Source organism: Magnolia sinica, chromosome 5 (genome assembly GCF_029962835.1).
Source record: "Magnolia sinica isolate HGM2019 chromosome 5, MsV1, whole genome shotgun sequence".
Lineage (NCBI taxonomy): Eukaryota > Viridiplantae > Streptophyta > Magnoliopsida > Magnoliales > Magnoliaceae > Magnolia > Magnolia sinica.
Genome location: NC_080577.1, coordinates 95,436,575 through 95,462,432, shown reverse-complemented (window position 1 = coordinate 95,462,432; position 25,858 = coordinate 95,436,575). Strand labels below are relative to the sequence as shown.

The 25,858-nt window shown below is 37.6% G+C and overlaps 1 protein-coding gene across 4 annotated transcripts in view; it reads right to left on the bottom strand.

Moving 5' to 3' along the window:
* LOC131246336 (uncharacterized) overlaps positions 1-20,940 on the bottom strand; it is a 42,919-nt gene extending 21,979 nt beyond the window's left edge. Inside the window, exons 1-12 of one of the 4 annotated variants that reach the window (XM_058246352.1) lie at positions 20,681-20,939; positions 19,307-19,400; positions 18,568-18,645; positions 18,085-18,214; positions 17,824-17,957; positions 16,952-16,990; positions 12,097-12,189; positions 11,841-11,957; positions 4,193-4,288; positions 1,814-1,927; positions 1,387-1,440; positions 422-469 (exon numbers count right to left, since the gene is read on the bottom strand). In XM_058246352.1, coding sequence (XP_058102335.1) covers positions 422-469; positions 1,387-1,440; positions 1,814-1,927; positions 4,193-4,288; positions 11,841-11,957; positions 12,097-12,189; positions 16,952-16,990; positions 17,824-17,957; positions 18,085-18,160 — 771 coding nt within the window. In that variant the 5' untranslated portion in view covers positions 18,161-18,214; positions 18,568-18,645; positions 19,307-19,400; positions 20,681-20,939. Of the gene's footprint in view, positions 1-421; positions 470-1,386; positions 1,441-1,813; positions 1,928-4,192; positions 4,289-11,840; positions 11,958-12,096; positions 12,190-16,951; positions 16,991-17,823; positions 17,958-18,084; positions 18,215-18,567; positions 18,646-19,306; positions 19,401-20,680 lie in introns of all 4 variants that reach the window. The other 3 variants (XM_058246349.1, XM_058246353.1, XM_058246350.1) reach the window with 3 other exon arrangements.
* Positions 20,941-25,858: the final 4,918 nt, after the last annotated feature.

The window sequence follows — 25,858 nt, the reverse complement described above, 5'->3', positions numbered from 1 at the left end:
AAGAGATGAATCACAAATAAACCCAAGAACATACTTATAATATGTGATATTGAACAAAGGTGAATACAAGCACGGACAATAAGTATCAAAACACAGCATTTCTAGAATATCTTGAAGCAAGATAAAGAAATGCATCTAATGGAAAACATGTCAGAGTTGCAAGTTAATTCTTCACTATTGAAATTAGTAAAGTCCAATGCAGAAAAGAAAAGCAAATGAAAGATTGCAGTTCATGGAGAACATATACAAGGGAAATCGCAAAGTAGAAAATCTGGAAACAGTTCAAAGTTGTGGAAAAGATGTTGAAACAAACAGAAAAGAAGAGTGGTTTGGTTGAGGAAAAAGTGTAATCCCATTGAGAACAATGCTGTTAGGGCCTGAGAATATGTACAGAGATTAACGTTGACATCTCAATACTAACCTGTCGATGGACCATCCGGCAGACCGAACGCTCCAAATCTGAAAATACCTATTAGACAATTAATAATTACAAGCAGAAAGAAGAATACAATCACTTAATTGTTTAAAACCACATGGTCACTATAATCTATATTCAAGGTTTCTCGATTTCTGGAGCCCTAAATCGACACAACATAAAAGAATCATGCTGATGCAGAAAATGAAGATGATACAGAACTGAAAAGTTTTCTGTAAAGCAAAGTCTGAACTCTATTTTTTATTTACTAGCAAGAAGTATCCTTAGTTCTTACATGTCAGTGTGTCGAGTTTTGATTTTAAAAAATTGCAAAAATGGAACAAATACAAAAGTTTTGATTAAAAATTTTGCAAAAAAGGAACAAAGATTATGCATTTTAAGATCTTAAAATGTTTATCTTTTTTCAATGGTATCTTAAAACGTTTATCGAGGAGGCCAATGATTTGTGTCAAGGAATTGTGATTTCATTCTCCCATATCCACCATGAAGCAAATTTTATTGTCGATAATCTGGCCAAAGGGGCAGTCATGAGGATCTCTGTTAGGAGATAGGAGTTAGGGGTCATGTCATGTATGGGCATTTTCACACTAGGCTCGAGTGGGGTAGCCTGTGGGATGTGGGGACACGCTTGGGGTGGGTGGCCCGTGTGAATTGGAACACATGTGAAGTGGGGCCCACGAGGAGGTTCGGCTGAGGTCCTCTATCAGTTCGAGCTTTTAAAGCAAGTGGTTAATTGTCCTGCATCATCATGGCTCCCGGTCATGTGGGATGTTGTTGTTGTTTATTCTGGATTGTTCTGTCTTGAGCCTGTTATTCTTGTTTTCCTTTCTTTTCTCTCAGTAAAATTGAGTTTCCTTCAAAGAAATGAACCACTAATGATAACGGAAGTGTGGGTCGTGGACTGTGATTGACCCAGCAGAATTGAGTGAAAAAGCTACCAGAATGCATACCTTTGCCATTGAGGTTAGAATATCAGCCAAGAAAAAGTCGGCGAATGTTATTGCCTGTATTCATCAAGACCCACTGAAGTAGGTTATAATATGAAAGAAATTCGAAAATGTCTAGCTACATTAGTATTATTATTACTATTTTTTTGGATGACTATTTCTAACTACATAAATGGAAGTGAAACTCCACCAAAGAGTTCATGGCACTTGGCAAGTCAATCTGTCGATACTAATTAACAGTGAGGGGAGTTTCAAACCCCTATTGAGCCTTGTCAGAGTCCTAAGGATACATGGATGGCTTTCATCAAAGTTAAATGAATTTTCAATGGGAGTAGTAACTGCCAAATTGTTCTTAACAATCAGTGGTGGGATTATTACTATTACTATTGTTTTTATTACATACATTATTATGTATGTTATCAAGACTTGCCTGCAATGGGAGTGCTATCCGCCAAAGTGTCCTCATCAGGTAGTACCGGGATGATAAATAAAAAATATCAAAAGGGAATATGAGAATCATCAGAACGGCAGCATATAATATTACCTGCAATGGTTAAACTGAAAAGCTTAGAGCAGTTTCAGGTAAACATATGTGCAACAAAGCCATCAACTAGAGCAGTTCCACAAAATTTCACCAAATTCATTCTTAAGCATGACAAGAGAGCATGGAAGGCATTCCTGTAAAGTCAAGAACAGTTTTTTTTTTTGGGGTCGATCATCGTTATCGTCATCATCTTAACCAAAATTTCCACCAGCAATTTGTAGTTGGCTTTTAAATGGTAGATTGGCTTCCCACCTAACATCAACCATCCTCTTTTACTTCAGCATCAGGTTCCTCCATTCCTCATCCCATGAGGGAAGCCATCCTTAGTTGATCGGTCTTTTGTTGTATTTGGGCTCCCTTGTTTTGGCCGTTTGGCCTTCCTATTTTAATAAATTCTATTCCCACTGCTCAAAAGAAAAGTTTTGAATATGGTAAGCTAGGATCATCCATTATAACCACTTTCTATACCTTGGGTCAATAATTAGTGACAGTGGAGAGATTGGGAAGGAATGGAGATGTGCCTCTGGAGTTTTATGTGATTGTCTTGTACCAATCAAACTAAAAGGGAAATTTTATAGATGGCTATTATAAGAACAGCCATGCTTTATGAGACGGGATTTGGGCAGCTAAGGAACAACATGTCCATAGGATGAGTGTAGCTGAAATGAGGATGCCGAGATGGATGAGTAACAAGAGGAGAGGTAGTAAGAAAACAATTGATGACCTATGGTCTTACTGAAGGTATGGCCCTTATAGAGTGGAATGGAAGAACAATGGAACAAAATTCATGTAGCTGACCCTAATTAATTGGGATAAAGGTTAGATGATGAAAATGATGATGGATTATGCATTATAATGTGGATAAAATCCATATCAAAGATAAGAGTAGGATATTAGCTTTTACACTAGCTATTTTGAGAGGTCATACCATACAAGATTAGCATGTACCTGTGTCGGTGTGTTGGGTGAGGATTATACAACATGTGTGGTCATAATCACATATGGGAGTTTTTACTTTAAATCTTTCCATTTTGCATAAACTTGTGTTTAATGACCATTCTATCTCATTAATGCCCAGGCCTAACTCAATGGCATACTACCATAAAATTGCCAATAAAACCAACCTCCATGTCACCTCATCTTTTCTCCCTACTCCCACACAAGGAAGAGATCATCAATAGACATCCGCCCATGAGATGTTGAAAAGGGAAAGAAATCTCCCCCATAACATACAAGCAAATGCACAGTGAATGAACAAGTGGTTCACCGACTCTATGTCCCACATGCACATTGCGCAACAATTGGAAATCACCTTTTTCTTTTTTTTCTTTTTTTTTGCAAATTATCTATAGGAAGCACCCTATTCCTTCCCACAAGCAAGCCGCAACTTGGGAGGGGCCTCGTAATGCCAAACGTAGGAGGTATGACCATAGCTCCCACAAGAAGAGCACGTAGTAAGCATCTTGTAGAAAGACCAAAATGTGAACCACGACCACCTAGACTTGACCATAGACCAGAGCATCGAGTCCCTCTTGCCACACATTGGCTTGACACAATGAAGTCACCAAAAGCCGAATGAGCTCCTCTGTTTCCTCATTCGACAAATTCCTTCTACAAAGGGGAGACCAAGCTACTGCACTTCTGGTCACAGAATAACAACAAGCAACTTCTACGTTCCTATCCGTAGCAAGGCCAACCAACATCGAAAACTCTTCATGAATAGGGCTATACCCAATCCAACGATCTACCCAAAACTTGATTCTTTGCCCGGCACCACAAGAGAACTGAATCCCCTCCATAAACAAATTTGCAGCCCTACACACCACCTTCCACAATCCCAGGCTCTATAAAGTGAAGGTTCTTTAACTCACCATCCCCTATCATGCATTCCATATTTACTAGCAATCACCTCTCTTCACATTTGCAAATTTGTCTTGTCTTACTGCTTCATCAACTTAGATACTTGAAGTAACACAAGAAACATCTACATAAACTGATATGATGGAAAGGATATATAACCGGCTAAACTGCTCATGATTTAAAGACAAATCTCAGAATGAATGACGGAATTTGTACTCAACTTCCAAAGTAGGAGAAAGTATTTATACTTAACAAGCCCACAATAACAACTTCAAGCAATTAGTTAAAATCACAAATATTAAGGGAGAAACTAAAAAACTACGGTTGATATTGAAGATCAAATGCTTAAACCAACATAGAAAAATGTGCTGGTTATTTATTACTGAGAAAAGGCTGATATTATACTGGTTGTGATGCAGCCAAAGACACTTCTCCATGAGAATAGAGATAAAGGTAAGCAGTCATACTAGTTGGGACAACAATTGTCATCCAAGTGGCACACTGCACAAAAATGACAAGGAAAACACTTGAGTTAGTTTCATAAACATATATGTGTAAAAAAGAAAAAAAGAAAAAAGAAAAGCAAGCACTACCTAGTCAGCAAGTAAAACAAAACACACAAAATTCCAAGACTGCATAATGAGCTGGACATCATGCATGGGAGATGACCAAAAGAAATTTTTCTGCAGCACAATTAGCATGGTAAAAACTCAACAGAAGCATGCCACCCAATTTTAGTTTTAGGCCGACCCTTATATATATGGCCTCTGCAACCATGGTAAAAAGAAATGTTTTTTTTCCCTCTATAATTAACAAAATGTGCACTCGGTAGAAAGGAAAGGATCACATGCTAAAATTTTGAAATTGGCTGCAGATCTATGCTGGGGTGAAATTGATTTAACTGGCTAAAGAAATAAAGATAACCCCAATTTCATATAGAATGGTGTCTTTGTTTTCATGTTAATATCAGGCAAACAAGTTAAAAATAAAAGGGGAAAGCGACACTACTAAAAAAATAAATTGATGGAGCAGAATGAGAAGTAAGACATTCAACATAAAAAGGCTAAAATAACTACCGAGAGGAGCTTTCTTGAATTTCATTACATGCTTGCACCACCTCTTATCCCCAAGTAATGATATGAGGGTAAGAGGCAAGGCACTATTCATTCTTCAAGTGGAAACTGAAACTCGACAAGTCAGATGAAGAGAGCAGCAGTTTATGCAATGTTTACCGTATCGGAATTGCACCCTTGGGATACAGATACGTATCAGTTATCACATGAGATATATCGGTCGTGTTGGGTAATGTATCGTTGTTGTTAGAGCCGAAAGTCGGGAGGGTTGGGTCGGGTTGGTGCTCAACCCTAGCCCAACCCAAGGTTCCTATACCTCAACCCTAACCCAACCCAACCCAACCTCAAGTTGGAAATTCTCAACCCAACCCAACCCAACATCAGGTTGGAAATTCTCAACCCAAGCCTAACCCAAGCGGGCTCAGTCGGGTTGATCGGGTGGATACATGCTAATATTTTTGTTATCACATTAGTCTATTATAATTCAATACATGTCTTAATTTTTGTACCTATGATTTTATTAATTATATATGTAGTTATTTATCGTAAAGAACCTCATTTTTTCTAAACAAACAAGTTAAAATATAGGACAACTACTTTAAAAGTCATGTTGTGTAGCACACAATCTTTTCGTGAGGGAGAAATCTGGCATATCTTGTTAGCTTGAGTCATTGGAAATGGCGTGGATCAATGAGACCTGACAACACTGGAATTTCCTGTGCCTTCAACACAGACGATTTGCACTCGATTATAATTTATAAATAACTTATATATTGATCGGGTTCGGGTTGGGTCAGGAAACCCGAGACCTCAACCCGAGCCGGACCCAAGTTTTATCGGGTTGGTGTTTATATAACCCAAGCTCGAGACCAAACCCGATACATCCTGCCCGAGCCCAACCCAATGTCGGGTCGGTCACGGGTCAGTCGAATTGAACTCGCCCGACAATCAGCACTAGTTGTTGTTGGGAAACATTGGGAAATTGGTTAAATTTTCCAATGAAACTTTAGGGATGGTTTAAAAAATCATTAATACACACTTTTAAATTATAACATCACAAAAAACATGTGCACATTATAGGTTTCCTTTGTATAGGATCCCAAGCTATGCGTTGTCCAACTGAAATGAAGCAACTATATTCAAAGTCAATTCATACAATTAAAAAATTCAAGAAAACATTTATGGAAACACCCTTACATGCTCTCAAAATTCAAAGTCAATTCATATAATTTAATTTTTTTAAGAAGACAGAGATTTTAAAAATAATTAATAAATCTTAAATTTATTTTAAGATTTATTAATTATTTTTTAAATAAATTTATAACCACCCACAATGTGTTTAAATTAGAGAAGAAAGAAGGAAAATGATGGAAAAATGAAATTTGGAGAGTTCTTTTGAAAGAAGGATGTGGTTCCTGTCAGTGTCAACGATATCTGTCGATATCGTCGATACCAAGTAAATTTACTAAAGAAAAAAGGGTGATATCTCGCGATACAGTCGATACGTTGCGATACATTGCCCAATACCAAGGTTTTTTGTACTCCAAGTCAGTTTCGTGTCGTTGACCTGTGATATCGATAATATTGACTGATTTTATTGATATTGCAATCATGAGTTTATGGTTATTTGAAGACAATTCTCATTGGAAGGGAGCAAGGAGAATACATCAAATGTAATTTTCTCCAGATGTTGATCCCTGTTTATAAACCATCTTGGCTATGTATAATGCTCGTCCCATGTAATTTTAAAGATTCCCATTCTTTCTTAAAATTAAGTATTAAATCCAACACAAGTAACTCACAAATTACAATGACTTCTCTCTGCTATTTTCATCATAAATGCTGATTTTGCCTCTTTGCACATAATGGAATTCGAAGCATGAAACTTTGCGCCAAAATACTTTCTACACAGATAAAAACCTCGTCAAATATCCATCAGACTAGCACAGAATATCCCATCTCATCTAATCTCATGCAAGCTACATTTTAAGTGTTCCACTTGCACCTTTTGAGTAGTTATTCACTTATTTGAGTAAAATAAACTTTCTAAAATATTAACTGAATAATTAGAAACTATATTCTCTGGAAAAATGATTGTGAAACATATCCATCAGACTAGCACAGAATATCCCATCTCATCTAATCTCATGCAAGCTACATTCTAAGTGTTCCACTTGCACCTTTTGAGTAGTTATTCACTTATTTGAGTAAAATAAACTTTCTAAAATATTAACTGAATAATTAGAAACTATATTCTCTGGAAAAATGATTGTGAAACACACCCCACATAATGTAACCATCAACAAGCATGGCCTCAAGGTAACAGTGTAAATACAAAGGGAACTTCTACAAACACATGCATTACTCATTTTCATCTTGGCTACATCTCCAACAGAGTATTTGAAACTAGTCAAATCATTTATGGAACTTGATTTTGCATGCAAGAGTAGCAATAACGAAGTTTTAACCTCGTAATGAAACAATGGGTAGCTAGGGTAATTAGAGCCACCGTAGGAATGGCACCTTGCAGACTACCGAGAATCGGGATCATACTGAAACCAACAAGTGAATGATACCTAGTATGTGAATTATGTATACCACAAGGTGCAAGAAAGGATGCTGACACCCTAAACTAGGAATAGATTTGGATACCCCACAGCCAAAGCTATATTGGTCATCACATGACATGAATGGGGCATTGCTTCCCCCTCTTAACTCACATAGATTTGTTTAAGGCGCTTGGTAGAATGTTGGAGAAAGGACAGGAGGTTGGTCTTATCCAAGAGTTTAGGGCAAGGAGAAAAGACCCCCCAATCTCCCATCTCCAATTTGCGGATGACACTTTACTTCTTTTCGAAGTGGACCCCACCTTAGTGGATGACCTAAAAAAGATTATTTGTTGCTTCAAGGTGGTATTGAGATTGAAGGTGAATATCACAAAAAGTGAGATGATGGTGATCCGAATGTCTAAAAGAGGTTAGTCGGATGGCGTCACTATTTGGTTGTAGGGCGGGCTCTTTCCTGTCCACTTACCATGGCCTACCACTATGGGATAAGGTAGAGGAAAGAGTGGGATGCAAACTGGCAAGATGGAAGTACCTACCACTATTGAAGTTCACCCGAGGATGTAGAGAGATCCACACCGCATAATCACTCAAAAGTTTAAGAACCCTATCTTTTTCATCCACATTAAAATTTTGAGGTAACAATTCTCCCACCTCTTCCATCATAGCTCCTAGCATGATAGACGCTACCAAGCTCCACTGCAAGGAGTTCCACACATTCACGAGAACCATAGGAGTTCCATCTTTCAAGCATCTACACACCCAACTACTCTATTGAAGATGAGAGACTTCTTCTTGCTCAGGAACTGCGATAGTGACCTTTATCCCGTGGCTCGGAATTCCAACAACCACGTCCCTAAGGGGCTATTTGATTTTCTAACTACAGTGGTAATTCGAGGTAAATGGGTAATAATTATTTACCTTTGCATTTTCGGTTGGATTTCCAAGGTGATGTTGACAACCACCTTCATTTACAGCACTCACGTCACCTGAGGAGAAGAACGTTAAATCGTGGGGCCCACCATGATGTGTGTCTTATCCACACCATCCATCCCTTTACCCAGTTCATTTTAGGGCATGAGCCAAAAAATGAGGCAGATCCAAAGCTCAAGTGGACCACACCACAGGAAACAATGGGAATTGAACTCCTACCATTGAAAGCTTCTTGAGGACCCCAGAAGTTTTGGATCAAGCTGATATTTTTGTTTCCCCTTTATCCATGACTGTGTGACCTTATGAACAGGTTGGATGACAAATAAACATCAATGTGGGCCCTAGAGAGAAAACGCCTTTCAACAGTTGATGTCTTTATGATCATTGTTTCCTAAGGTGTGGTCCACTTGAGCTTTGAAATTGTCTCAATTTTGGGCTTGTGCCTTAAAATGTGCTGTTAAAAAGGATGGACAGTGTGGATAAGTCACATATATCATGATGTGGCCTACATATTTAAATCAGTAATAGCATGGTTTTTATGGACCGATTTACGAAACATAATTCTTGGCCAATTTCAAACAGGTGGGGTTAAGTCATAATTACTTATTTCCATGTATTTACCAGGGAAATTAAAAATCAAATAGCCCCTAAAAGATTTACCTTCCTCTTGTCTCTCCTCTTCCTTGTCGATCTCCTTTAGAGAGCTCTTCCCCGACGGCTGAGACTCAATCGATCCCTCCTTTTCTGTTCCCTTTCCTTGAATCTTTTACTGATTAATCTGATTAATTATCTCTGGGCTGTAACTAGCCCTATTCACAAGAAGCTTTCTTCCTCTGAATAGTGAACCATTCATTGCCTCTATTTTTGCCTTCATCTCTTTTGTCCCTTCAATTTGAACAAAAATGGAGCCTTTGATTACAACAAATCCCCTTATCCTGGGAATAATGATTTCTTTCACCTCTCTATACCTCCTAAACACCCTTTGAAAATGTGATTCAAACCATTCCTCTGGAAAATCTTCGATGTATGCCGTTGGCAACTCCTGCAACACTCAGGTCTCAGCTCCCCTAGTTCGCTCTTCCTTCGATTTCCTTTTCCACGCTGCCAGAATCCACTCCCCTTCTTCCATGTCACTGGTTCTGCTGCCCTCCTTGGATGACCCCTCGCCATTGCCATTACTCCTAGCACTGAGTATCCCCTTTCCTTTGCCTTGATCAGCTTCCCTTCCTTTTCCATTTCTCCCATCATTCCTAGCTTATGTTTGTACATGAGCTCTCTCATCCACTCCCCTTCCATCATTTAATTTCTCAAAAAGAATAAATTAAAACAATTGACCAATTTTAAAATATTATTAAAGCCCCCACCACTTTAAAAACATAAAATGGAAGCCAAATAAAATGTAAGAAGAAGAAGAAGAAGAATAAAATGAGTATAATTTGAATCATAAGTAGGGAACCAAATCATAAATTGTAAGATTGCAATCATAGAATCATAGGATTTTGATGAGGACATCGTGCGCACGCACGGCCGCACGCCGCCTACATGCGCACGCATACCACCCGCCTTACGCACATACGTACACAGAAGGATGGCCCCAACATCGATCTGGCTTGATGACGACGTCCAAGGAGGGCCTCTTAACTAGAAGACGAAGTTTTTGTTCAAAAGGGTGGGCCCGATAGTCAAGAAAAGCCCATTATGGGATCTCATGATCGTGGCCCACTCATCGGATTGATTTCATATTTTAGGTTTTGCTTATTGTTATTATTTAGAACATCGCGAACGCTTTAGATTTCTTTGTTTGGTTTTTATTTTAGTTCACTTCATCGCCAAGTAATAGGTTGCGCACATAGTGCGAGTATAAAAATTCCTGCTTTATTTTTCTGCTCTCTTAGTGAGTTGTGGAAGAATTCAAAAGTGGGTGTGAAGCCCTCCTTTTTCGAAGGGCTAACTACATGGTATGAAGCCACATCTATCCTCATCCGTCCCTACCCTCTCCCATCCATATATCTTATCTTCTATCATCATTATTGCTTTGAATTTCCCAGCTTTTGCAGCTATTCACCCCCCTACAGCCAGTTTCCAGAATCTGGACCTGTAGGAGGGCTGAAACTTCGGCGGAGCAGTACGCCTCGACCTTACGTCCGATCGTCGTCAAACTTGGAGGGATTGGAGGTCTCCCCTAGCCGACCAAGGCCTAGGTGTCACTTTGGGGAGGCGAGCTTCCTTCACACGTGCGGCCAGCCCACCCGCGCACGTGCGTCAGCCCCGGGCCACCATCTGCATGCAGGAGCTTTCTCCGGGTCAGGTTTTCCTCTTTTCATTCCCATTTCCTAAACCCTAGCCTTGGTTTGCATTAGCCCTAATTTATTTGTCCCTTTTTTCACCTTAGGGTTCCTTGAATTGAGATTGGAGAATCCCTTGGATTAAGGACTGTTTGCTATGCATGTGTGGTTGATTTCTATTTCCCTTTAAGCATCGTTTGGTTTATAATTTTATTGGTCCAGTCTTAGCCTCTGTAGGCCTGGACCCGCATAGATTCCCCTTTACTTGAATGTTTGGACTTTTTATGTGGGATATGGAATTTGTGTAATTGTTTCTGAACTAAGGTGATTTTAAGCCTGAAATCTCACACATCATGTTTAATTTCATGTCTTGCATCAGATTTATTCAAGAAGGGTTTCAATTTTTTTTTCCTGGGATTTGACTTAAATTATAGAGTCCCTCACAAAGCTCTCAAGTGTTTTCTACCCATTATCATAGTCTTCTTAAGCACCAGTCGTTAGATTCATGGAAGTAGTTTCAACATTGTTGATTATAGTAACTTGTACATGCTGATATTACAATTAGACTGCATATGAGGGGGCAGAATAAAACTGAAAGGTTAGCACTTGTATTAAACAAGCAAACACGCCAAGGAAAGGCACGTTTTCTATAGATGGTGAGATGACCATTCCAGCTTGGAACAGAGGCTCTCTCCAGCAGACTTTAAGCAGAATAAAGAAAATGAAAGAACCATTGCCAACAGCAAGCAGGCTGAACCAAGCACGCCTGCTGATTGACCAACGAGACTGGCAATACGTAAAAGAAAGGGTGTGGAGACATACGAACTGGATGTGCCACAAGCATGGCAGCCATTCACATACAATTCTAGAAAACTAATCCCCAAATGAAACACGGATATAAATTAACCACAGTCATAGAGATGAAAAAATTTTACGAAGAAGAAAAATTCCTGGCCTTATTTTAGATTGTAACGAAGAATTAAGACCTGTAAGTTGCCCAGTCTAACATTCTAAAAAATCGTTGTTAGACTTATTAACAATAAATCACAAATTTCAAGATTGAATGTGGGAATAAAATGGCCAACAGTAAGCAAAAGCAATAAATGTCTCCCTGAATGGTTAGAACATTGTTAATCAAGGAAAGAAAAACAGATGAAAGCATAGTTTTAACCAGCACAGTAGCTGTCAATGATGATACCTTCCATATTTCTCTGTGTGTAAGGTAAGTGTTATCAAGGTCAAATATCTTTGAATAGTTCACAGAAGATTGAGTAAAGACCCATAAATTCACTCCCCAAAGCCAAACCATCATAGTCTGCGAAAATGAAATCATTGGAGGCAGCAGATTGTGTATAAGATTACAAAAAGCTACAAATCCCAAACCAAATGAATCTAACCATTCTAAAGAATATAAACAAATAGAATATAAACAAATAAAATAAAACACAACTTACCACAAGAAGAAGAGGGTTATAATACAAGAAAACCTCGTAAAGAAATAAATCCCGTAAATCCACACTCATTCTCATGACAGAGTCCCAACTAATCTGCAACGTCAAGAAATTTGTGTGAGAATATAATTATTAGCATTACATTCATTATAATTTGGTACCTCGTTGATTGTAATCAACCTATGTAATAGACTATTGGATAGCAACTTATGTAATAGTCAATTACATTGAGCCTATGGGAGTTTTATGCTCTCATTGATGGTCCACAGCCCAGATAAAGGAGGGTTGTGTAAGGTTGGCAGCCGGCGTCAAACTTATGCCATAAATTTCAATATGAATCCAAACAATATGACATTCCAAACTCATGCCATAGTGTGTTCCCTACAAGCAACACGCTCAGAATCTGGTGTAGTGAGAAATGGGCAAGGGGTGGCTAGGGCGTCCCCCAGAAGAGATGTGTTGCAACAGGACTAGGTTGCTGTGAGAAGTATGCAAGGGTTCCTGCATGATTGTGTACACATGTAGATAAAGTAGGCTAGGAGAATAGAATTTGTCTTGCCACATAAAGTATAGGAACATACGAACATTGATAGGTAAGAGTACGGAGTTAGTAGATATGATGAAATAAAGGAGAGTTAACATAGCTTGCGTTCAGGATACCAAGTGGAAGGGGGCCAAAACTAGAGAAATTGATGGCTATAAGCTTTGGCATATAGGAATGGCTAATAATAGAAAATGTGTAGGGATGGTAGTAGATAAAGATCGAAAGTATAAAGTTGTAGAAGTTAAGAGAGTGATAGGACTTCATTAATAAAACTTGTGTTAGGAGAGGAGAAAATCAATGTTATTACTAAAAATGCAACACAATTAAACAAGAGACAATTTTGGGAGGATATGGATGGAAAAGTACAAGAAATTTTTAACAGAGAGAGGCGACTTATATGAGACTTAAATAGTCATGTAGGAAAAGAATATAGGGGATATAAGAGGGTGCGTGGAAGATATGGTTTTTGGAGAAGAAATGAGATTGAGAAAGCTACCCTTGATTTTGCTATGGCATACAATCTAGCTCTAGCAAACACATACTTTAAAAAAGGGACGAATATTTAATATCTTTCAAAAGTGGACCATATATATACAAGATAAATAGATTTTTTCCTACTTAGGAAGGCAAAATGATCAATATGTAAGGACTGCCATGTGATACTTGGAGAGAGTTTGATGGCATGAAATAGTTTAGGGGTTATGGATGTTTACCTTAAGAGATGGAAGAAATGGAATGAAATTAATATGTGTCCAAAAAGTAGGTGGTAGAATTTAAAAGAAGAGAAAACAACGTTGAATTTAAAAGAAGAGAAAACAACGTTATTCAAAAATAAATTTATGGAAGAAGGAAAGTGGAATGTCGAGGAAGAAGTAAACATTATGTGCAATGAGATGACTAGGTGCATTAGGAAAATGGCAAAAGATTTTTTAAGAGCATATAGAGGGAAAAGCCAATCATATAAGGAAACTTGGTAGTGAAATGACAATGTACAAAAAGCTATTAACAAGAAACATTCATGTTTCAAAGCTTGGGAAGAGATTAGAAACAATGAAAATCTTGAACAATATAGAAATCAAAGCTGATGATCTTGGAAATAGATTTGGGACAATAGAAGTAGATTGCGGGACAAGAGAAGGCGAGAAAGATGTCTTTCAAACTTACAAAAATAAGAGAGGCAAAGTACAGACCTAGATTATGTTAAATGCATCAATATGTGCAAAAATCCAAGATTTCATCAATGAGGACCAAGGTACCAGTCAAGGACAATAGGATAAATGAAAGGATAAGAAGCTATTTTCAAAAGTTGTTAAATGAGAATTGCTCTGGGATCATAAAGAGACAAGGAACCATAAATTGAAATGATGTCGGAGTCCATACATACTTTCATAATATTAGGACTGAAGTGAAAAAAAGCTTTGAGAAAGATCAAAACAGCAAAGGCCCTTGGACCGAATGGTATACCAATAGAGGTTTGGAAGTGTATGGGGGAAATTAGGTTATTTTGGTTGACAAAGTTGTTTAACAAGTTTATAAGATTAAAGAAAATGCCAAACCAATGAAGGAAAAGTATTGTGGTACATATTTATATGAATAAAGGAGACGTACAGACTTGCACTAACTATCATAAGATTAAACTTATGGGCCATACTATGAAACTTTGGGAAAGGGTGACTAAGCAAAGACTAAGGCATGAGATGAATGTATCAGAAAATTAGTATCGTTTCATGCTAGGGAGGTCTATCACTGAAGCTATTTTCCTACTTGGACAATTGATGGAGAAATGAGGGACAGAAGGAAGTATCTCCACATGATTTTTTTAGAATTAGAGAAAGCTTATGATAAGGTCCCCATAGAGCTAATCTAGTGGGTGTCGGGAAAGAAAGGAGTTTCAAGAGGATATATTGATGTGATTAAGAATATGTATGAGGGAGCAATAACAAATGTGAGTACCACTAGTAGAGAGAAATGAGTTCCCAATTTCTACAAGCTTGCACCAAGGGTTGACGTTGAGCCCGTACCTTTCCACGTTAGTTCAAGTTAACGAGGCATTTGTAAGAAGAGATCCAGTGGTGTATGTTATTTGTAGATGACATAGTTTAGATTAACAAGATAAAGGAGGGTGTAAAACAACTATATCTATGGAGGGGTACTTTAGAATCTAAAGGATTTAAAATTAGTTGGACTAAAAAGCAGAATATATGGAGTGTAATTTCAGTAACAATGGGAGTGGGAACAAGGAATTAGTTAAGATTGTTGACCAAGAAGTTTCACAAAATGACCACTTTCGATACCTTGGGTCGATAATTCATAAGAGTGAAGATTAGAAGCCTAATAAATCAGTGCCTTTCAAAAAAATAACAATAATAACTCATGAGAGTGGAGAGATTGAGAAGGATGTTGCTTGTAGAGTTCAAGTAGGGTGGAAGAAACAGAAAGGTACCTCCGGGCTTCTATGTGATCATCGTGTAACACTCAAATTGAAAGGGAAATTTTATAAGATGGCTATAAGACCAGCCATGCTTTACGGAATAGAATGGTGAGCAATTAAGGAACACCATGTAATAAGATGAGCGTAACTAAAATAAGGATGTTGAGAAGGATGAGTGGGAAGATAAGGATAGAATATTAGAATTAGAAATGAATGCATTCTAGACAATTTAGGAGTAGCACCAATAGGTAATAGGATGAGGGCTTGTTTGTTTGGTCGCAAGTACATGTAATCAACTCAATGTTTTAAATAGCGGTAGCGTGTTGCGTAGCGTACAACCCTCTGTAGCATGTGGCGTAAATAGCGTAGCATGTAACGTGAGCTACACGATACTTCAATTTTTTTATTTAAAAATTGGGAAAATATGATAAATAGTAATTTTAAAAAAACAAAAAACAAAAAATATAAAAATGCCTAAAAGATTATTCATTATTCAAGTATAAGCATGTTAAAAAAAAATTATTAAGTATCACTTATCAAAAGCCAATCCACATATATAAAGTTATAAATCAAATCAAATAATTATCACATTAACAACTTTCTAAGCAAACCACTTTAATTAATAGTCTAATTGAAACTAAAAGTCACAACTCACAGGTATGAAAAAGAAATAAAAATCCCACGGGTTAAGACTTAAGAGTATTAAGTGCAATATAGATGTCATCAATACATTCAAAAACCATTTTTTCTTTTAAGTTTGGTAATAAAGGTTTTTTAATATATGAGTTTCACACCAACTTTAACAAAGGATCACCACCATTTTAAGTGAAAGTTTTAAATTAAAAAAATAATAATAAAATTTGATGTTAACTTTACATTTTAAGTTTTTCATGATGTGATGCAAGTTTTACACCATTTTTAACAAACCAAGCTAACAAAAAAAAAAACATTGTAGCGTACACTACGAAAGCTAGACGCTATATAGCTATAGCGTACGCTACAGGGGATTTATGCTATTTAGCTATGCTACGAGCACTATTTGAAACACTGAATCAACTATAAATAAGTAATAATTATTTACTTTTGTATTTTCTGAAAATGTACGGCACTTGAAACAAGTCTCACGTTGGGTATCGTGCTACGTGGCAAAACTTTGTCGGCCCTACCATGATCTATGTGTTTCATTCATGCCGTCTATTCATTTTGCCAGATCATTTTAGGGAATGAGCCCAAAAATGAGGCAGATCCAAAGCTCAAGTAGCTCACAATGGGAATAATTACATCCACCATTGAACCCACTGTTTTTATGGTGTGGTCCATTTGATCTTTGGATCTCCCTCATTTTTTGGGCTTATACCCTAAAATGATTTGAAAAGATGAATGAATGGTGTGGATATAACACATACATCATGGTGAGGCCCACAGAGTTTTGCATTGAAAAGAGCTTGAAATTTGCAACGTTTTGGAGGTGGATTCCATCTCTCTTCCAAACAGATGGCAAAAACCATCATTATGCTTTTACCATACATTACCACCATTTACCTCCAAACAAACACACCCTGAGGAAGATGGTTTGCTCATGTGCAATGGAGATGAAGAACTGCATCAGTTAGGAGTGAGTTGGTACAAGTTGAAGGCCCTAGAAGGGCAGGGGGAAGGTCCAAAAGGATGTGTGTGGCGGTAGTAAGAAAAGACTTTTGAGGACCTATAGGCTAACTGAAGTTACAGCCCTTCATTGAGTCAAAAGGCAGAGAAGGATTCATGTAATCAACCCCAAGTACTTGGGATAAGGCTCAAATGATGATGATTTATTACTGCTTAGCATCTCCCTTAGAATTTCCTAAACCTCGTCCGCAGTATGGGAATCATAAAATAGAACTAACCTTGCAACAACTGCAGCCCCAAATGAGAAAGAGTAATACCTGTCAAATAAATGTCAATTAGGAAGATCAGGATGTGTATGGCTCAGAAAAAAGATGTGCACATAAAATGATATTCCCAACATTCATAGATAATTTACAATTACAACAGTAATAAGAGCCCAAGAACAGATTTGGCACAGGGAAATGAAGGGCCATACAGGAAAGGACCACCCAATGATTGAGCTAACTATTGCCACAATTTTGACCTGTGCTGAAACCAACCACTCCAACTTCAGAGGTTGGAGGATCACCAAACTCAAAAGCAACGACACGTTTTTAATTATCCTTTGGATGAACAAAGCCTTTCAAAGAAGTGGTTGAAAAAAAAAAGGTCACGGTTATGGTTTGCTACTTTAGATGATAGCAGGAATTGTTGCAATCCTTTTGAAATCAGTACTGGGAAAAAATATTTATTTATCATATAAGGCACAGCTTTTACAATGCAGCAAGAATTGTTCCCACAATTTCCATTACATTTTGATTATAAGAAGAAGAGAGAATAGAGTAATGATAGAAGTGGAATATAGCTAGTGGTATAAGAAAGCCCTCTGTGAAAAATACTTCTACTTGAGCACTGCATCAGCCTCACTTGGTTTAAACGTGAAGTAAACGATGAGAGACCCAAATATAATCCTCTCTCTCTCTCTCTCTCTCTCTCTCTCTCTCTCTCTCTCTCTCTTCCCCCTTCTTTTTGAAAATGACAAGAAAGAGGAAAATACAAATGTTAATGCCTCTCCTACAAGCACCTCTATTAGATAACATTGCATCATTTCGTTATTCGTTCAACTAAAAATCACTGAAGAAATTGCTTATGATGGATTTGAGAACCAGACCTTGAATCTCCATAGAAAAAGCGGTGATGGCATTATTACAGCACTGTGCATTGGTGAATTTCCAGTTTTCATTTCATTAACATCTGCTGAAAAGAATAAGCCTTCTTGGATGCTATTTCCTGGTTCAGATGAACCTGGAGCAGCTCCAAAAGATTAGACGAGCAAAGAGAATTGAAGAAATTAGAAGACGAAAGAAATTGGTGCTGATACAGAGATGAGAGATCTAAGCTTCTTTTTTTTTTTTTTCTTTTTCTTTTTTACCAAGGTCAACAGGTTTGCTAGCAGAACGTCGTAGTAGAGGGCTGTTGGCAGAACCCGCCGCAGGAACTCCAAACATAGGTGAAGGTAGCAGATACGATGGCTTTTAATTATCTCTGCCACTTATTAGGACCTGCAGACGGAAAAACCATGTCGCCCAATTACTTCACTGGAAAAAGTTCGACATAATTTAAGTTCATCATACCTAACCAATCTAACGGTATTATACAATCATGAACCTTTTGCAGATAGATATTGCAGAGATATTATGAGAGAAAAAAAAATGGCAATACAACAGTAATTAAAGCAATGGAGAATAGACCAAGCATTCTATCTATTGGCATGCAAAGCAACACTAAAATATATTACAATAACATTAACTTTATTCAAATGAAAAAATTTCCAGCTCATCCTCCTTATAAGTAAAGGAGGGTGTCGATGGAGTGGTGGTGGAAACCTTGCTCGAAACCTTAAAGAGCTAATTACCAGGAGTGCCACTAAGTGGGAGCCAGACCAGCAATGGTCATCTACGGTGCCAATAAACCATGAGAAACCAAAGCAGGACTGCAACACCAAGTGGAAAATTAGTCCAACTATACTCAACATTCAAAAACCTGGACTCATCTTGGTAACAGTTCTTTCAAATTTTCAGTTCAGTTCACATGAATCAACTGAAAAAAAAAAATGAATAAATTTATAGGAAACAACTGACTCGGCTGAGCCTTTTTATTTAACAGAATCAAAGTTGGACTCCATATTTGGAGCTTGACCAAAAAATGATTCAACAGAGTACCAACCACCAAGACAATAGGAGTCTTTTTGTGCACTGGATAACTATCTCAAGAACGCCTAGGCACCAATGACTCTAAATAAGTTTCTTCTTTTTTTTTCCTTGTTATTTGAATGCAGATAAAAATAAAAAACACAGGGTGCAATCATCTAAAACTCAGGCCTTAGTGCTTGCGTCTCTAGATATGCATGGGATACAATCAACAATCAGATTTTATTTTTGTCTTAGTTACCCCCTTAAAACTAACATCAGTGCATCAGATGTGCAGATGCTAGTTTTGCTTAACTCCCAGTTGCACCTTTCCAATCCCTTCACTTATTTTCTTCAACCACCGACAATGAGCATTATGTAATGTTTTAGCAAGTTCCAATTGAGTACAAAACTCAAGACTAGCTAGCACCAAACACATCAAAGTTAGCAAAACCAGTAACATACCCCACTAAAATGTTCAGATAATGAGTTCCAGAGATTGAAGTGGATGTTGCACGCTGAAAAACCCTTCATCTTCCGTTTTCTCCAAATTCATCTCCTTCAGTCAAAGAAAAAACTTGTGTATCAATTATTTGATGATGAAACTAACAAGGCAGTGTAAAAGGGTTTGGGTAGACAAGCTCTTTGAGCAAGCATTCTGCTCCTTCCCTCTCTGCCACATCTACTGTGCATGTGGCACATACCCATATTTATTGGGACACCTACTGGACCACGGGCAGATGAGCCGTGGTGCAAAAAACCAAGGGAATTGAATGTGGATCAGAGGTCTAAAAATGGGCTGGAAAGGGTAGAGAAAGAAATGAAAAAATGTCGATTTGAATCAGGAAAACTTAGACCAATAGGAACTAGGGTCATCCAATAACATAAATATTCAGCTGTGGTCCATCCAAGTGATAACGCATCGAACCAACGGTCCAATCACCATAGTCATTCTATGCTACAGAGATTGTATGGGAGGGAGGGAGCACAATGCTCACTTAAGGGGGCAAGCCCTGCTATTTTCTAAAGGGAATTAAGCAAGAAAAGACTAAAGAGATCAATTGCAGCGCATGTCCCACATGCCACACTTGTGCAAGATCTGGGCCATATACCAGATGGGTTCCGTGTTAACATGCCCTGTCCCAAATCCAGGCTGGTCCACTCCTCATGTGGGCACCACGTGCATGTTGAATGCAGGTTGTTTGTGACTTTCTTTCTAACCGTCTGTTTCTATCACATAAGAATGTCTCACTTGGTAAGTGGATCGGCCTACCTAATCATAATCACTTGCACAAGTGTACAACATTAGCAACTCTTAGATCACTACTTGTGCACATTGTCGTAGCATTTCATATGTGAAAAATAGCACACACAAGGTCGAGAGGCAATATCAAATTATTGTTACAGATTCAAAATGCCTAATTCACTTCGAACGAATATACAGTAGAGGATTGATACCAAAAAGTATCGGATAGCAATTAGATGCAGATATTCAACAATAAACCAAATGATTAGATCGAACAACAGCCAGAATTAGGAAAATACAGTAATGGCAAACCTAACTCAAAATGCTGATAATCCAATCTCCAATTACAATAACATACAAGGAGGGAAAAAAAAAAATCAAATTGGAACCGACCAAATGGTACTAAATCTAGAAACTAGCAATGATCGAACGTTCATATCTGACGCAATTTCCAGATTTCCTCAGGAGAAAAATCACGAATTCTTCAAGTATAATTCGAGTGAGACGAATCAATTTTGCGAAAAAAAAAAAAAAAAAACAGCGGAGAACGAGACTGGAAGAGGGCAGATCTGAAAATGGCGAAACGTACTGACCTGATCTGAGGATCGTATCGATGATCTACACTTGCGGGGAAGATCGAGGGTTACACTTCGGAATGAAGATTGCAGGAAAGATCCGGAGAGGAGATCGAAATAAACCCTACCTCTCCAGAGAAGGAGAAGAGGAGAGAAGACGGAGAAAACCTAGGTTGGATTTTGCAGAGGGAGAGAAGAAGGAAGAGAAGGAATTTATGGGAGAGAGAGGGCGCGAAGAAACTGTGACATCGGCACAAAGGAAGGCTTTACGCGTCGTTAGCTGTGTCCTGCCCGACCTCCGGTTCACCCTTAGACCCGCCCGGTACCACAGCTCGGGTCCTAGAACCGCCCGGCTCGGCCGGGTTTTCCATCCGGATTTCGCCGAGTTAATTCTGTGGGGGGTAACTGTGATGTATTTTTCCAATCCACACCGTCCATTCGTTTTGACATATTATTTTATAAATAAAGAGAAAATTGAAGCATATCTAAATTCCTAGTCAACCACATCACATGAAAAAGTGAAAATTGAGTGCCTACTGTTATAAACTTCTTAAATGCCATGGAATTTTTTTATGAATCTAATATTTATTTTTTCCCTTTATCCGTATCTGTTTGAGCTTATGAACAATGTTGATGACAAATAAACAACAAGGTTGTCCTACGAAGGTTTCAACTATGGAAGTCATTATCTCCACTTTTTCCTGTGATGTGGTTTATTGAGTTTTGGATTTATTTCGATTTTGTGCTAAATCCCTTAATTGAGATGGAGAGAAACGGACGGACGGCACAGATCAGACACATACACCATGTGGGCTCACAGAGTTTACTCAATACGCAATCCGCGTCCCTAAAGCAGAACCGGACCCGCTCGGGTCACCCCTCTCAAAGACAGTGAACTGCATGTCCCGGAACGTTGCGGATGGGCGCGGATTGGTTACTCTCCTATCAGGACATCAAGTCACGGGCTCTGTGGAGCCGATCGTGAATATGTTCTATCCACGCCGTCCATCCATTTTGACAGAATATTTTAGAGCATGAGCTTAAAAAAGAGTTAGATTGAAGGCTCAGGTAGACCACACCACGGAACGCAGAGAGATTGAATTTCCATCTTTGAAAACTCTCCAGGACCCGCCCTGATGTTTATTTGCCATCTAACCTGTTTGTAAAGACACATGGAACTGTATAAAAGGAAAACATAAATATCAGCTTCATAAAAAACTTCTCCCTTCCTTCCCCAGCCCTAAAGAAGTTTTCAACATTAGCAAGTCAATCCATGTGTGGTCCACTTGAACTTTCAATCTACCTCATCTTTAGGATCATGCCCTAAAATTATCTTGCAAAATAGATGAACGGCATGGATAAAACATATACATTATGATGGGCCCACAAAACCCCTTGACAGAATCGTCCGTCTCTAGGTAGGTCCTGGTGCAGGTATTAACCAATCCGCGCCCGCTGCGGGTGTTGCCCTGGAAAGCATGGCCCACCCAGTGGAAAACTCAGATGTCGCCTGTCCGAGTAGTCCGGGCCACCCAATGGAAAGCTTAAGATCCAACCTACTGCGACTCTCTTTCCTACTTATTCTACTCTCTCCTCTTCCCCCCGCGACGAGTGGAACTTTGATGCTCCGGCAGAGATATATCATAGGGAAGCACTCAGGAATTGAGTACATGAAATGGAATGTTAGTAATTCAAGCTAAACCGTCAAAATTGTTAGCTCGAATTTAGATGCATCATGATATAAAATTTAAGCTTATTTGATTATCTTATTATAGGATTGATGGGTATTTATTGGACGGTTGAAAATAAAAATAGCCAATGGTCATATCTTACCAAACGTGGGTCCACAAATGAGGGGTTAGGATCGGTCAACCGATCTAATTTTGGGACCGTGGAATTGGGTGCACGTTTTGGCTAGTTTAATTTGAGTCAATGCATGCCACGTGTATAATGTCTAAGTGCGTGCGTATCAAGTGTGATGCTCCGACAGAGTATCTCATAACCCAACCTCAGGCGTTGATTGAGTACTAAACTAGCTAGATACGGACGGTCCTGACAGGGGCTCTCTAGTTTCCAACGTCGCATACGTGTTTTATCCATTTTAAATAACGCCTTCGGGCATAATCTTTAAAAAAAAGAAATAATAATAACATAAAAAATAAAAAAAATCAAGGGCTCTAGTTGACCATGCTAAAGGAAATAGTGGTTATAAAAACCTTCCTAGCGCCCACCGCGGTATTTTCCTAGCATCCAATCGTATCTCGGGGTAACATAGGTTTCAATGAAAGTAAAACATAAGATCCAAATTGTCTATAACCCTTAGAGAGGCTTTTAGCGGTGGGCATTCAGTCCATACTGTTTTTGTGGTGTGGTCTACTTGAGCATATGATCAACCTCATTTTTACACGATAATTTTCAAAATGGATGAACAGGGTGGATAAAACACATACACTGTTGGCCTCACAGAATGCATACATCACAATGTGGATAAAATGCATACAACGAAGCATGGATAAAATAATTTTCAAAATGGATGAACAACTCCAGACAAGATCATTTGTCTCTAACTCAGTCCTAGTGCGACCCAGATTTCCTACTAAGTTCATGCACAAGGATGCTAGGTGGGGCTCACCGTAATGTTTGTGAGAAATCCACTCCGTTCATCTGATTTATAAGATCATTTTCGGACATGCGACCAAACTGAGTTGGATACAAAATTCAAGTGGGCTGTAGGAGAGGAAACAGTGGAGATTCAATGACCTTTGTCGAAATATTTTTATGGCTACAAAAGTTACGTATCATGGTAAATTTTTCATGTTTTCACTTCATCCCAATGGGAATGACCTCATAAACGGTTTGGATGGCATATAAACATCAAGGTGGTGCCCAAGAAGATTTCAATGGTAGAAAACTTTTTCCCCAATTTTCACTCTCGTATGGCCCATTTGAGTTTTGGATTCACTTCACTTCCAATCACATATCCTAAAATGACCTCTCAAAATGAATGAACAGAGTGGATTTCTAACAAACATCATTGTGGGCCCACTTGGCACCCCAGTGTAGGAATTTCATGCGAAAGGTAGTAACCAATCCATGGATGTCCCAACAAGGCATGGACTCATGCTAGTGTTCCACAATTTAAAAAATGGTGGTGACACATCCTCCTCCCACATGGCACTGATTCACAACAATCAAAATGGTAAAAACAGTGAGTTCCACTCCACATGAAGCATATTTATACAATCATTTCAATTAAATAATTCTAACCAACCAAGTAATGGCTATCATATGAATGGTTAAAAGTAAACAAGAGCCCAAATTTGAAAAGGAAAAAAAAAAAACAAATGATTATAAAACGTTCAGTTATTCTCTATCCATTGTTAGTCGGTGATTACAAAAGTAAGTAAGAGCCCGAGCAATCCTACTACCTATGCCATGTATGTATGCACTATCCTTGTGGTGAAATGAATATATAATTCTTATGGCAAAAATCTCTCATAATACTGCTAATCCAATTAGTGTTTTTAATTAAAAATTTCACATGTAATATATTTATTTATTTTTAAAGAATAACTATTTATTTTTAAAATTTATTTTTCTTATAAAAATACAACATTCCTTTGTAATTAAAAATAAGATATCAACAACAAGATCGTCAAGCATATCAATATCAATAGGTATATAACTAAAATATAATGTAGATTTGAACATTTATTTTAGTACATATATTTTAAAGTTGTGTTCTTGGTCACTCATCAGTCTTGAACTAAAGACTTTATATGACTCACTGGACACATAACACACACTGATTTATATAACTTGAAGATCTAAATGCTACATATTTAGGATCCTATGCATAGTCTGATTTTACGAGCATTTAAAGATGATCGTAATCTCTTTAGAAATAGCCTCCCTTCTTTACTCTTGTATGTAGATTTATAAAATATCATTCCACTTCATCCTAATAAAGACTGCTTATAGACATAGTAGGAGTTAATACCTATCCTCATATAAATATAGAAACTAAGCACTAGACTTTCAGGAATGAGATTTAAAATTTTCAAGTATACGCTTCAATCACTTAATCGACTTATTTGTTCATTCGAACATAACTTATATTTTAAATTTAGGTAAAGATTGTTATTGAGAGTGAAAGTCATATCTTTATGAATCTTAGTAATATTCATTTAGTGATTTTTCTTATTTAATATCTTAATACATCTTCTATTAAGATATCTATTATGTTTAGGATAAACTTAACTATTCCCTCATGATTATTCTATATCTAAGCAATTATTTAACAAAGTTATGCCTGAACCTATATTTTTAAACTTATCATTATAAGTTTTACTCATGGCACAACAAATGATAGCCTAGCTATCATAAAGCATAGATATGACTAGAGTAGGTCTTGGACAATATAGGAGTTCCATCGGTGTAGGTACTTGAGCCATTCCTCTTCTTTATAAGCAGCATGAGTATTATAAACTTAATTGTTATAATAGAGTGAGATATGCATGTTTGTTTCTTATATTCCCAATATATTACTCATCTAAAAGTAAATTTTGAGTCACTTTTAGATTTTGATCTTATACGATTTATACCAGCTAGCATCGTTATATCCTTTAAATACATTAGGATATAATTTATAATGCAGTTTATAGTCTATAATTCATTTTAGATACCGTAAAATTCAGGAAATCCCATCCTAATATTCTTACCCTAGATTATTGGTATACTTGTTTGGCATTCCTACCATGAATGTTATATCGGGTTTAGTGCAATTATTTGCATATATCAAACTTCAATAACTCTAACATATTCTTGTTGTGCTTTCTATCCATCAGTATTTTAAACTAATTTAATATTTGGATGAAATAGGGTTGAAACTGATTTGCAATCATAGTAATCAAACTTCTTTAACACTTTCTCTATACAATGGGAAAATCAAATTCATAAATCTTAATTCGTATTATTACATCGGCTTTACCTGTATCCTTTATATCAAAATTGGCACTTAAAACTTTTTTATTTTTTTCCATACTACACACATTTCATCCAAAATTAACATATTATATACATATAAGCAAATGATGATTTGACCCTTACAGTATATACACTTATTTGCCCGATTTATTCTAAAGCAATTAAATAATACTACTTGGTCAAATTTCTCACATACTTTCTTAAGAGCTT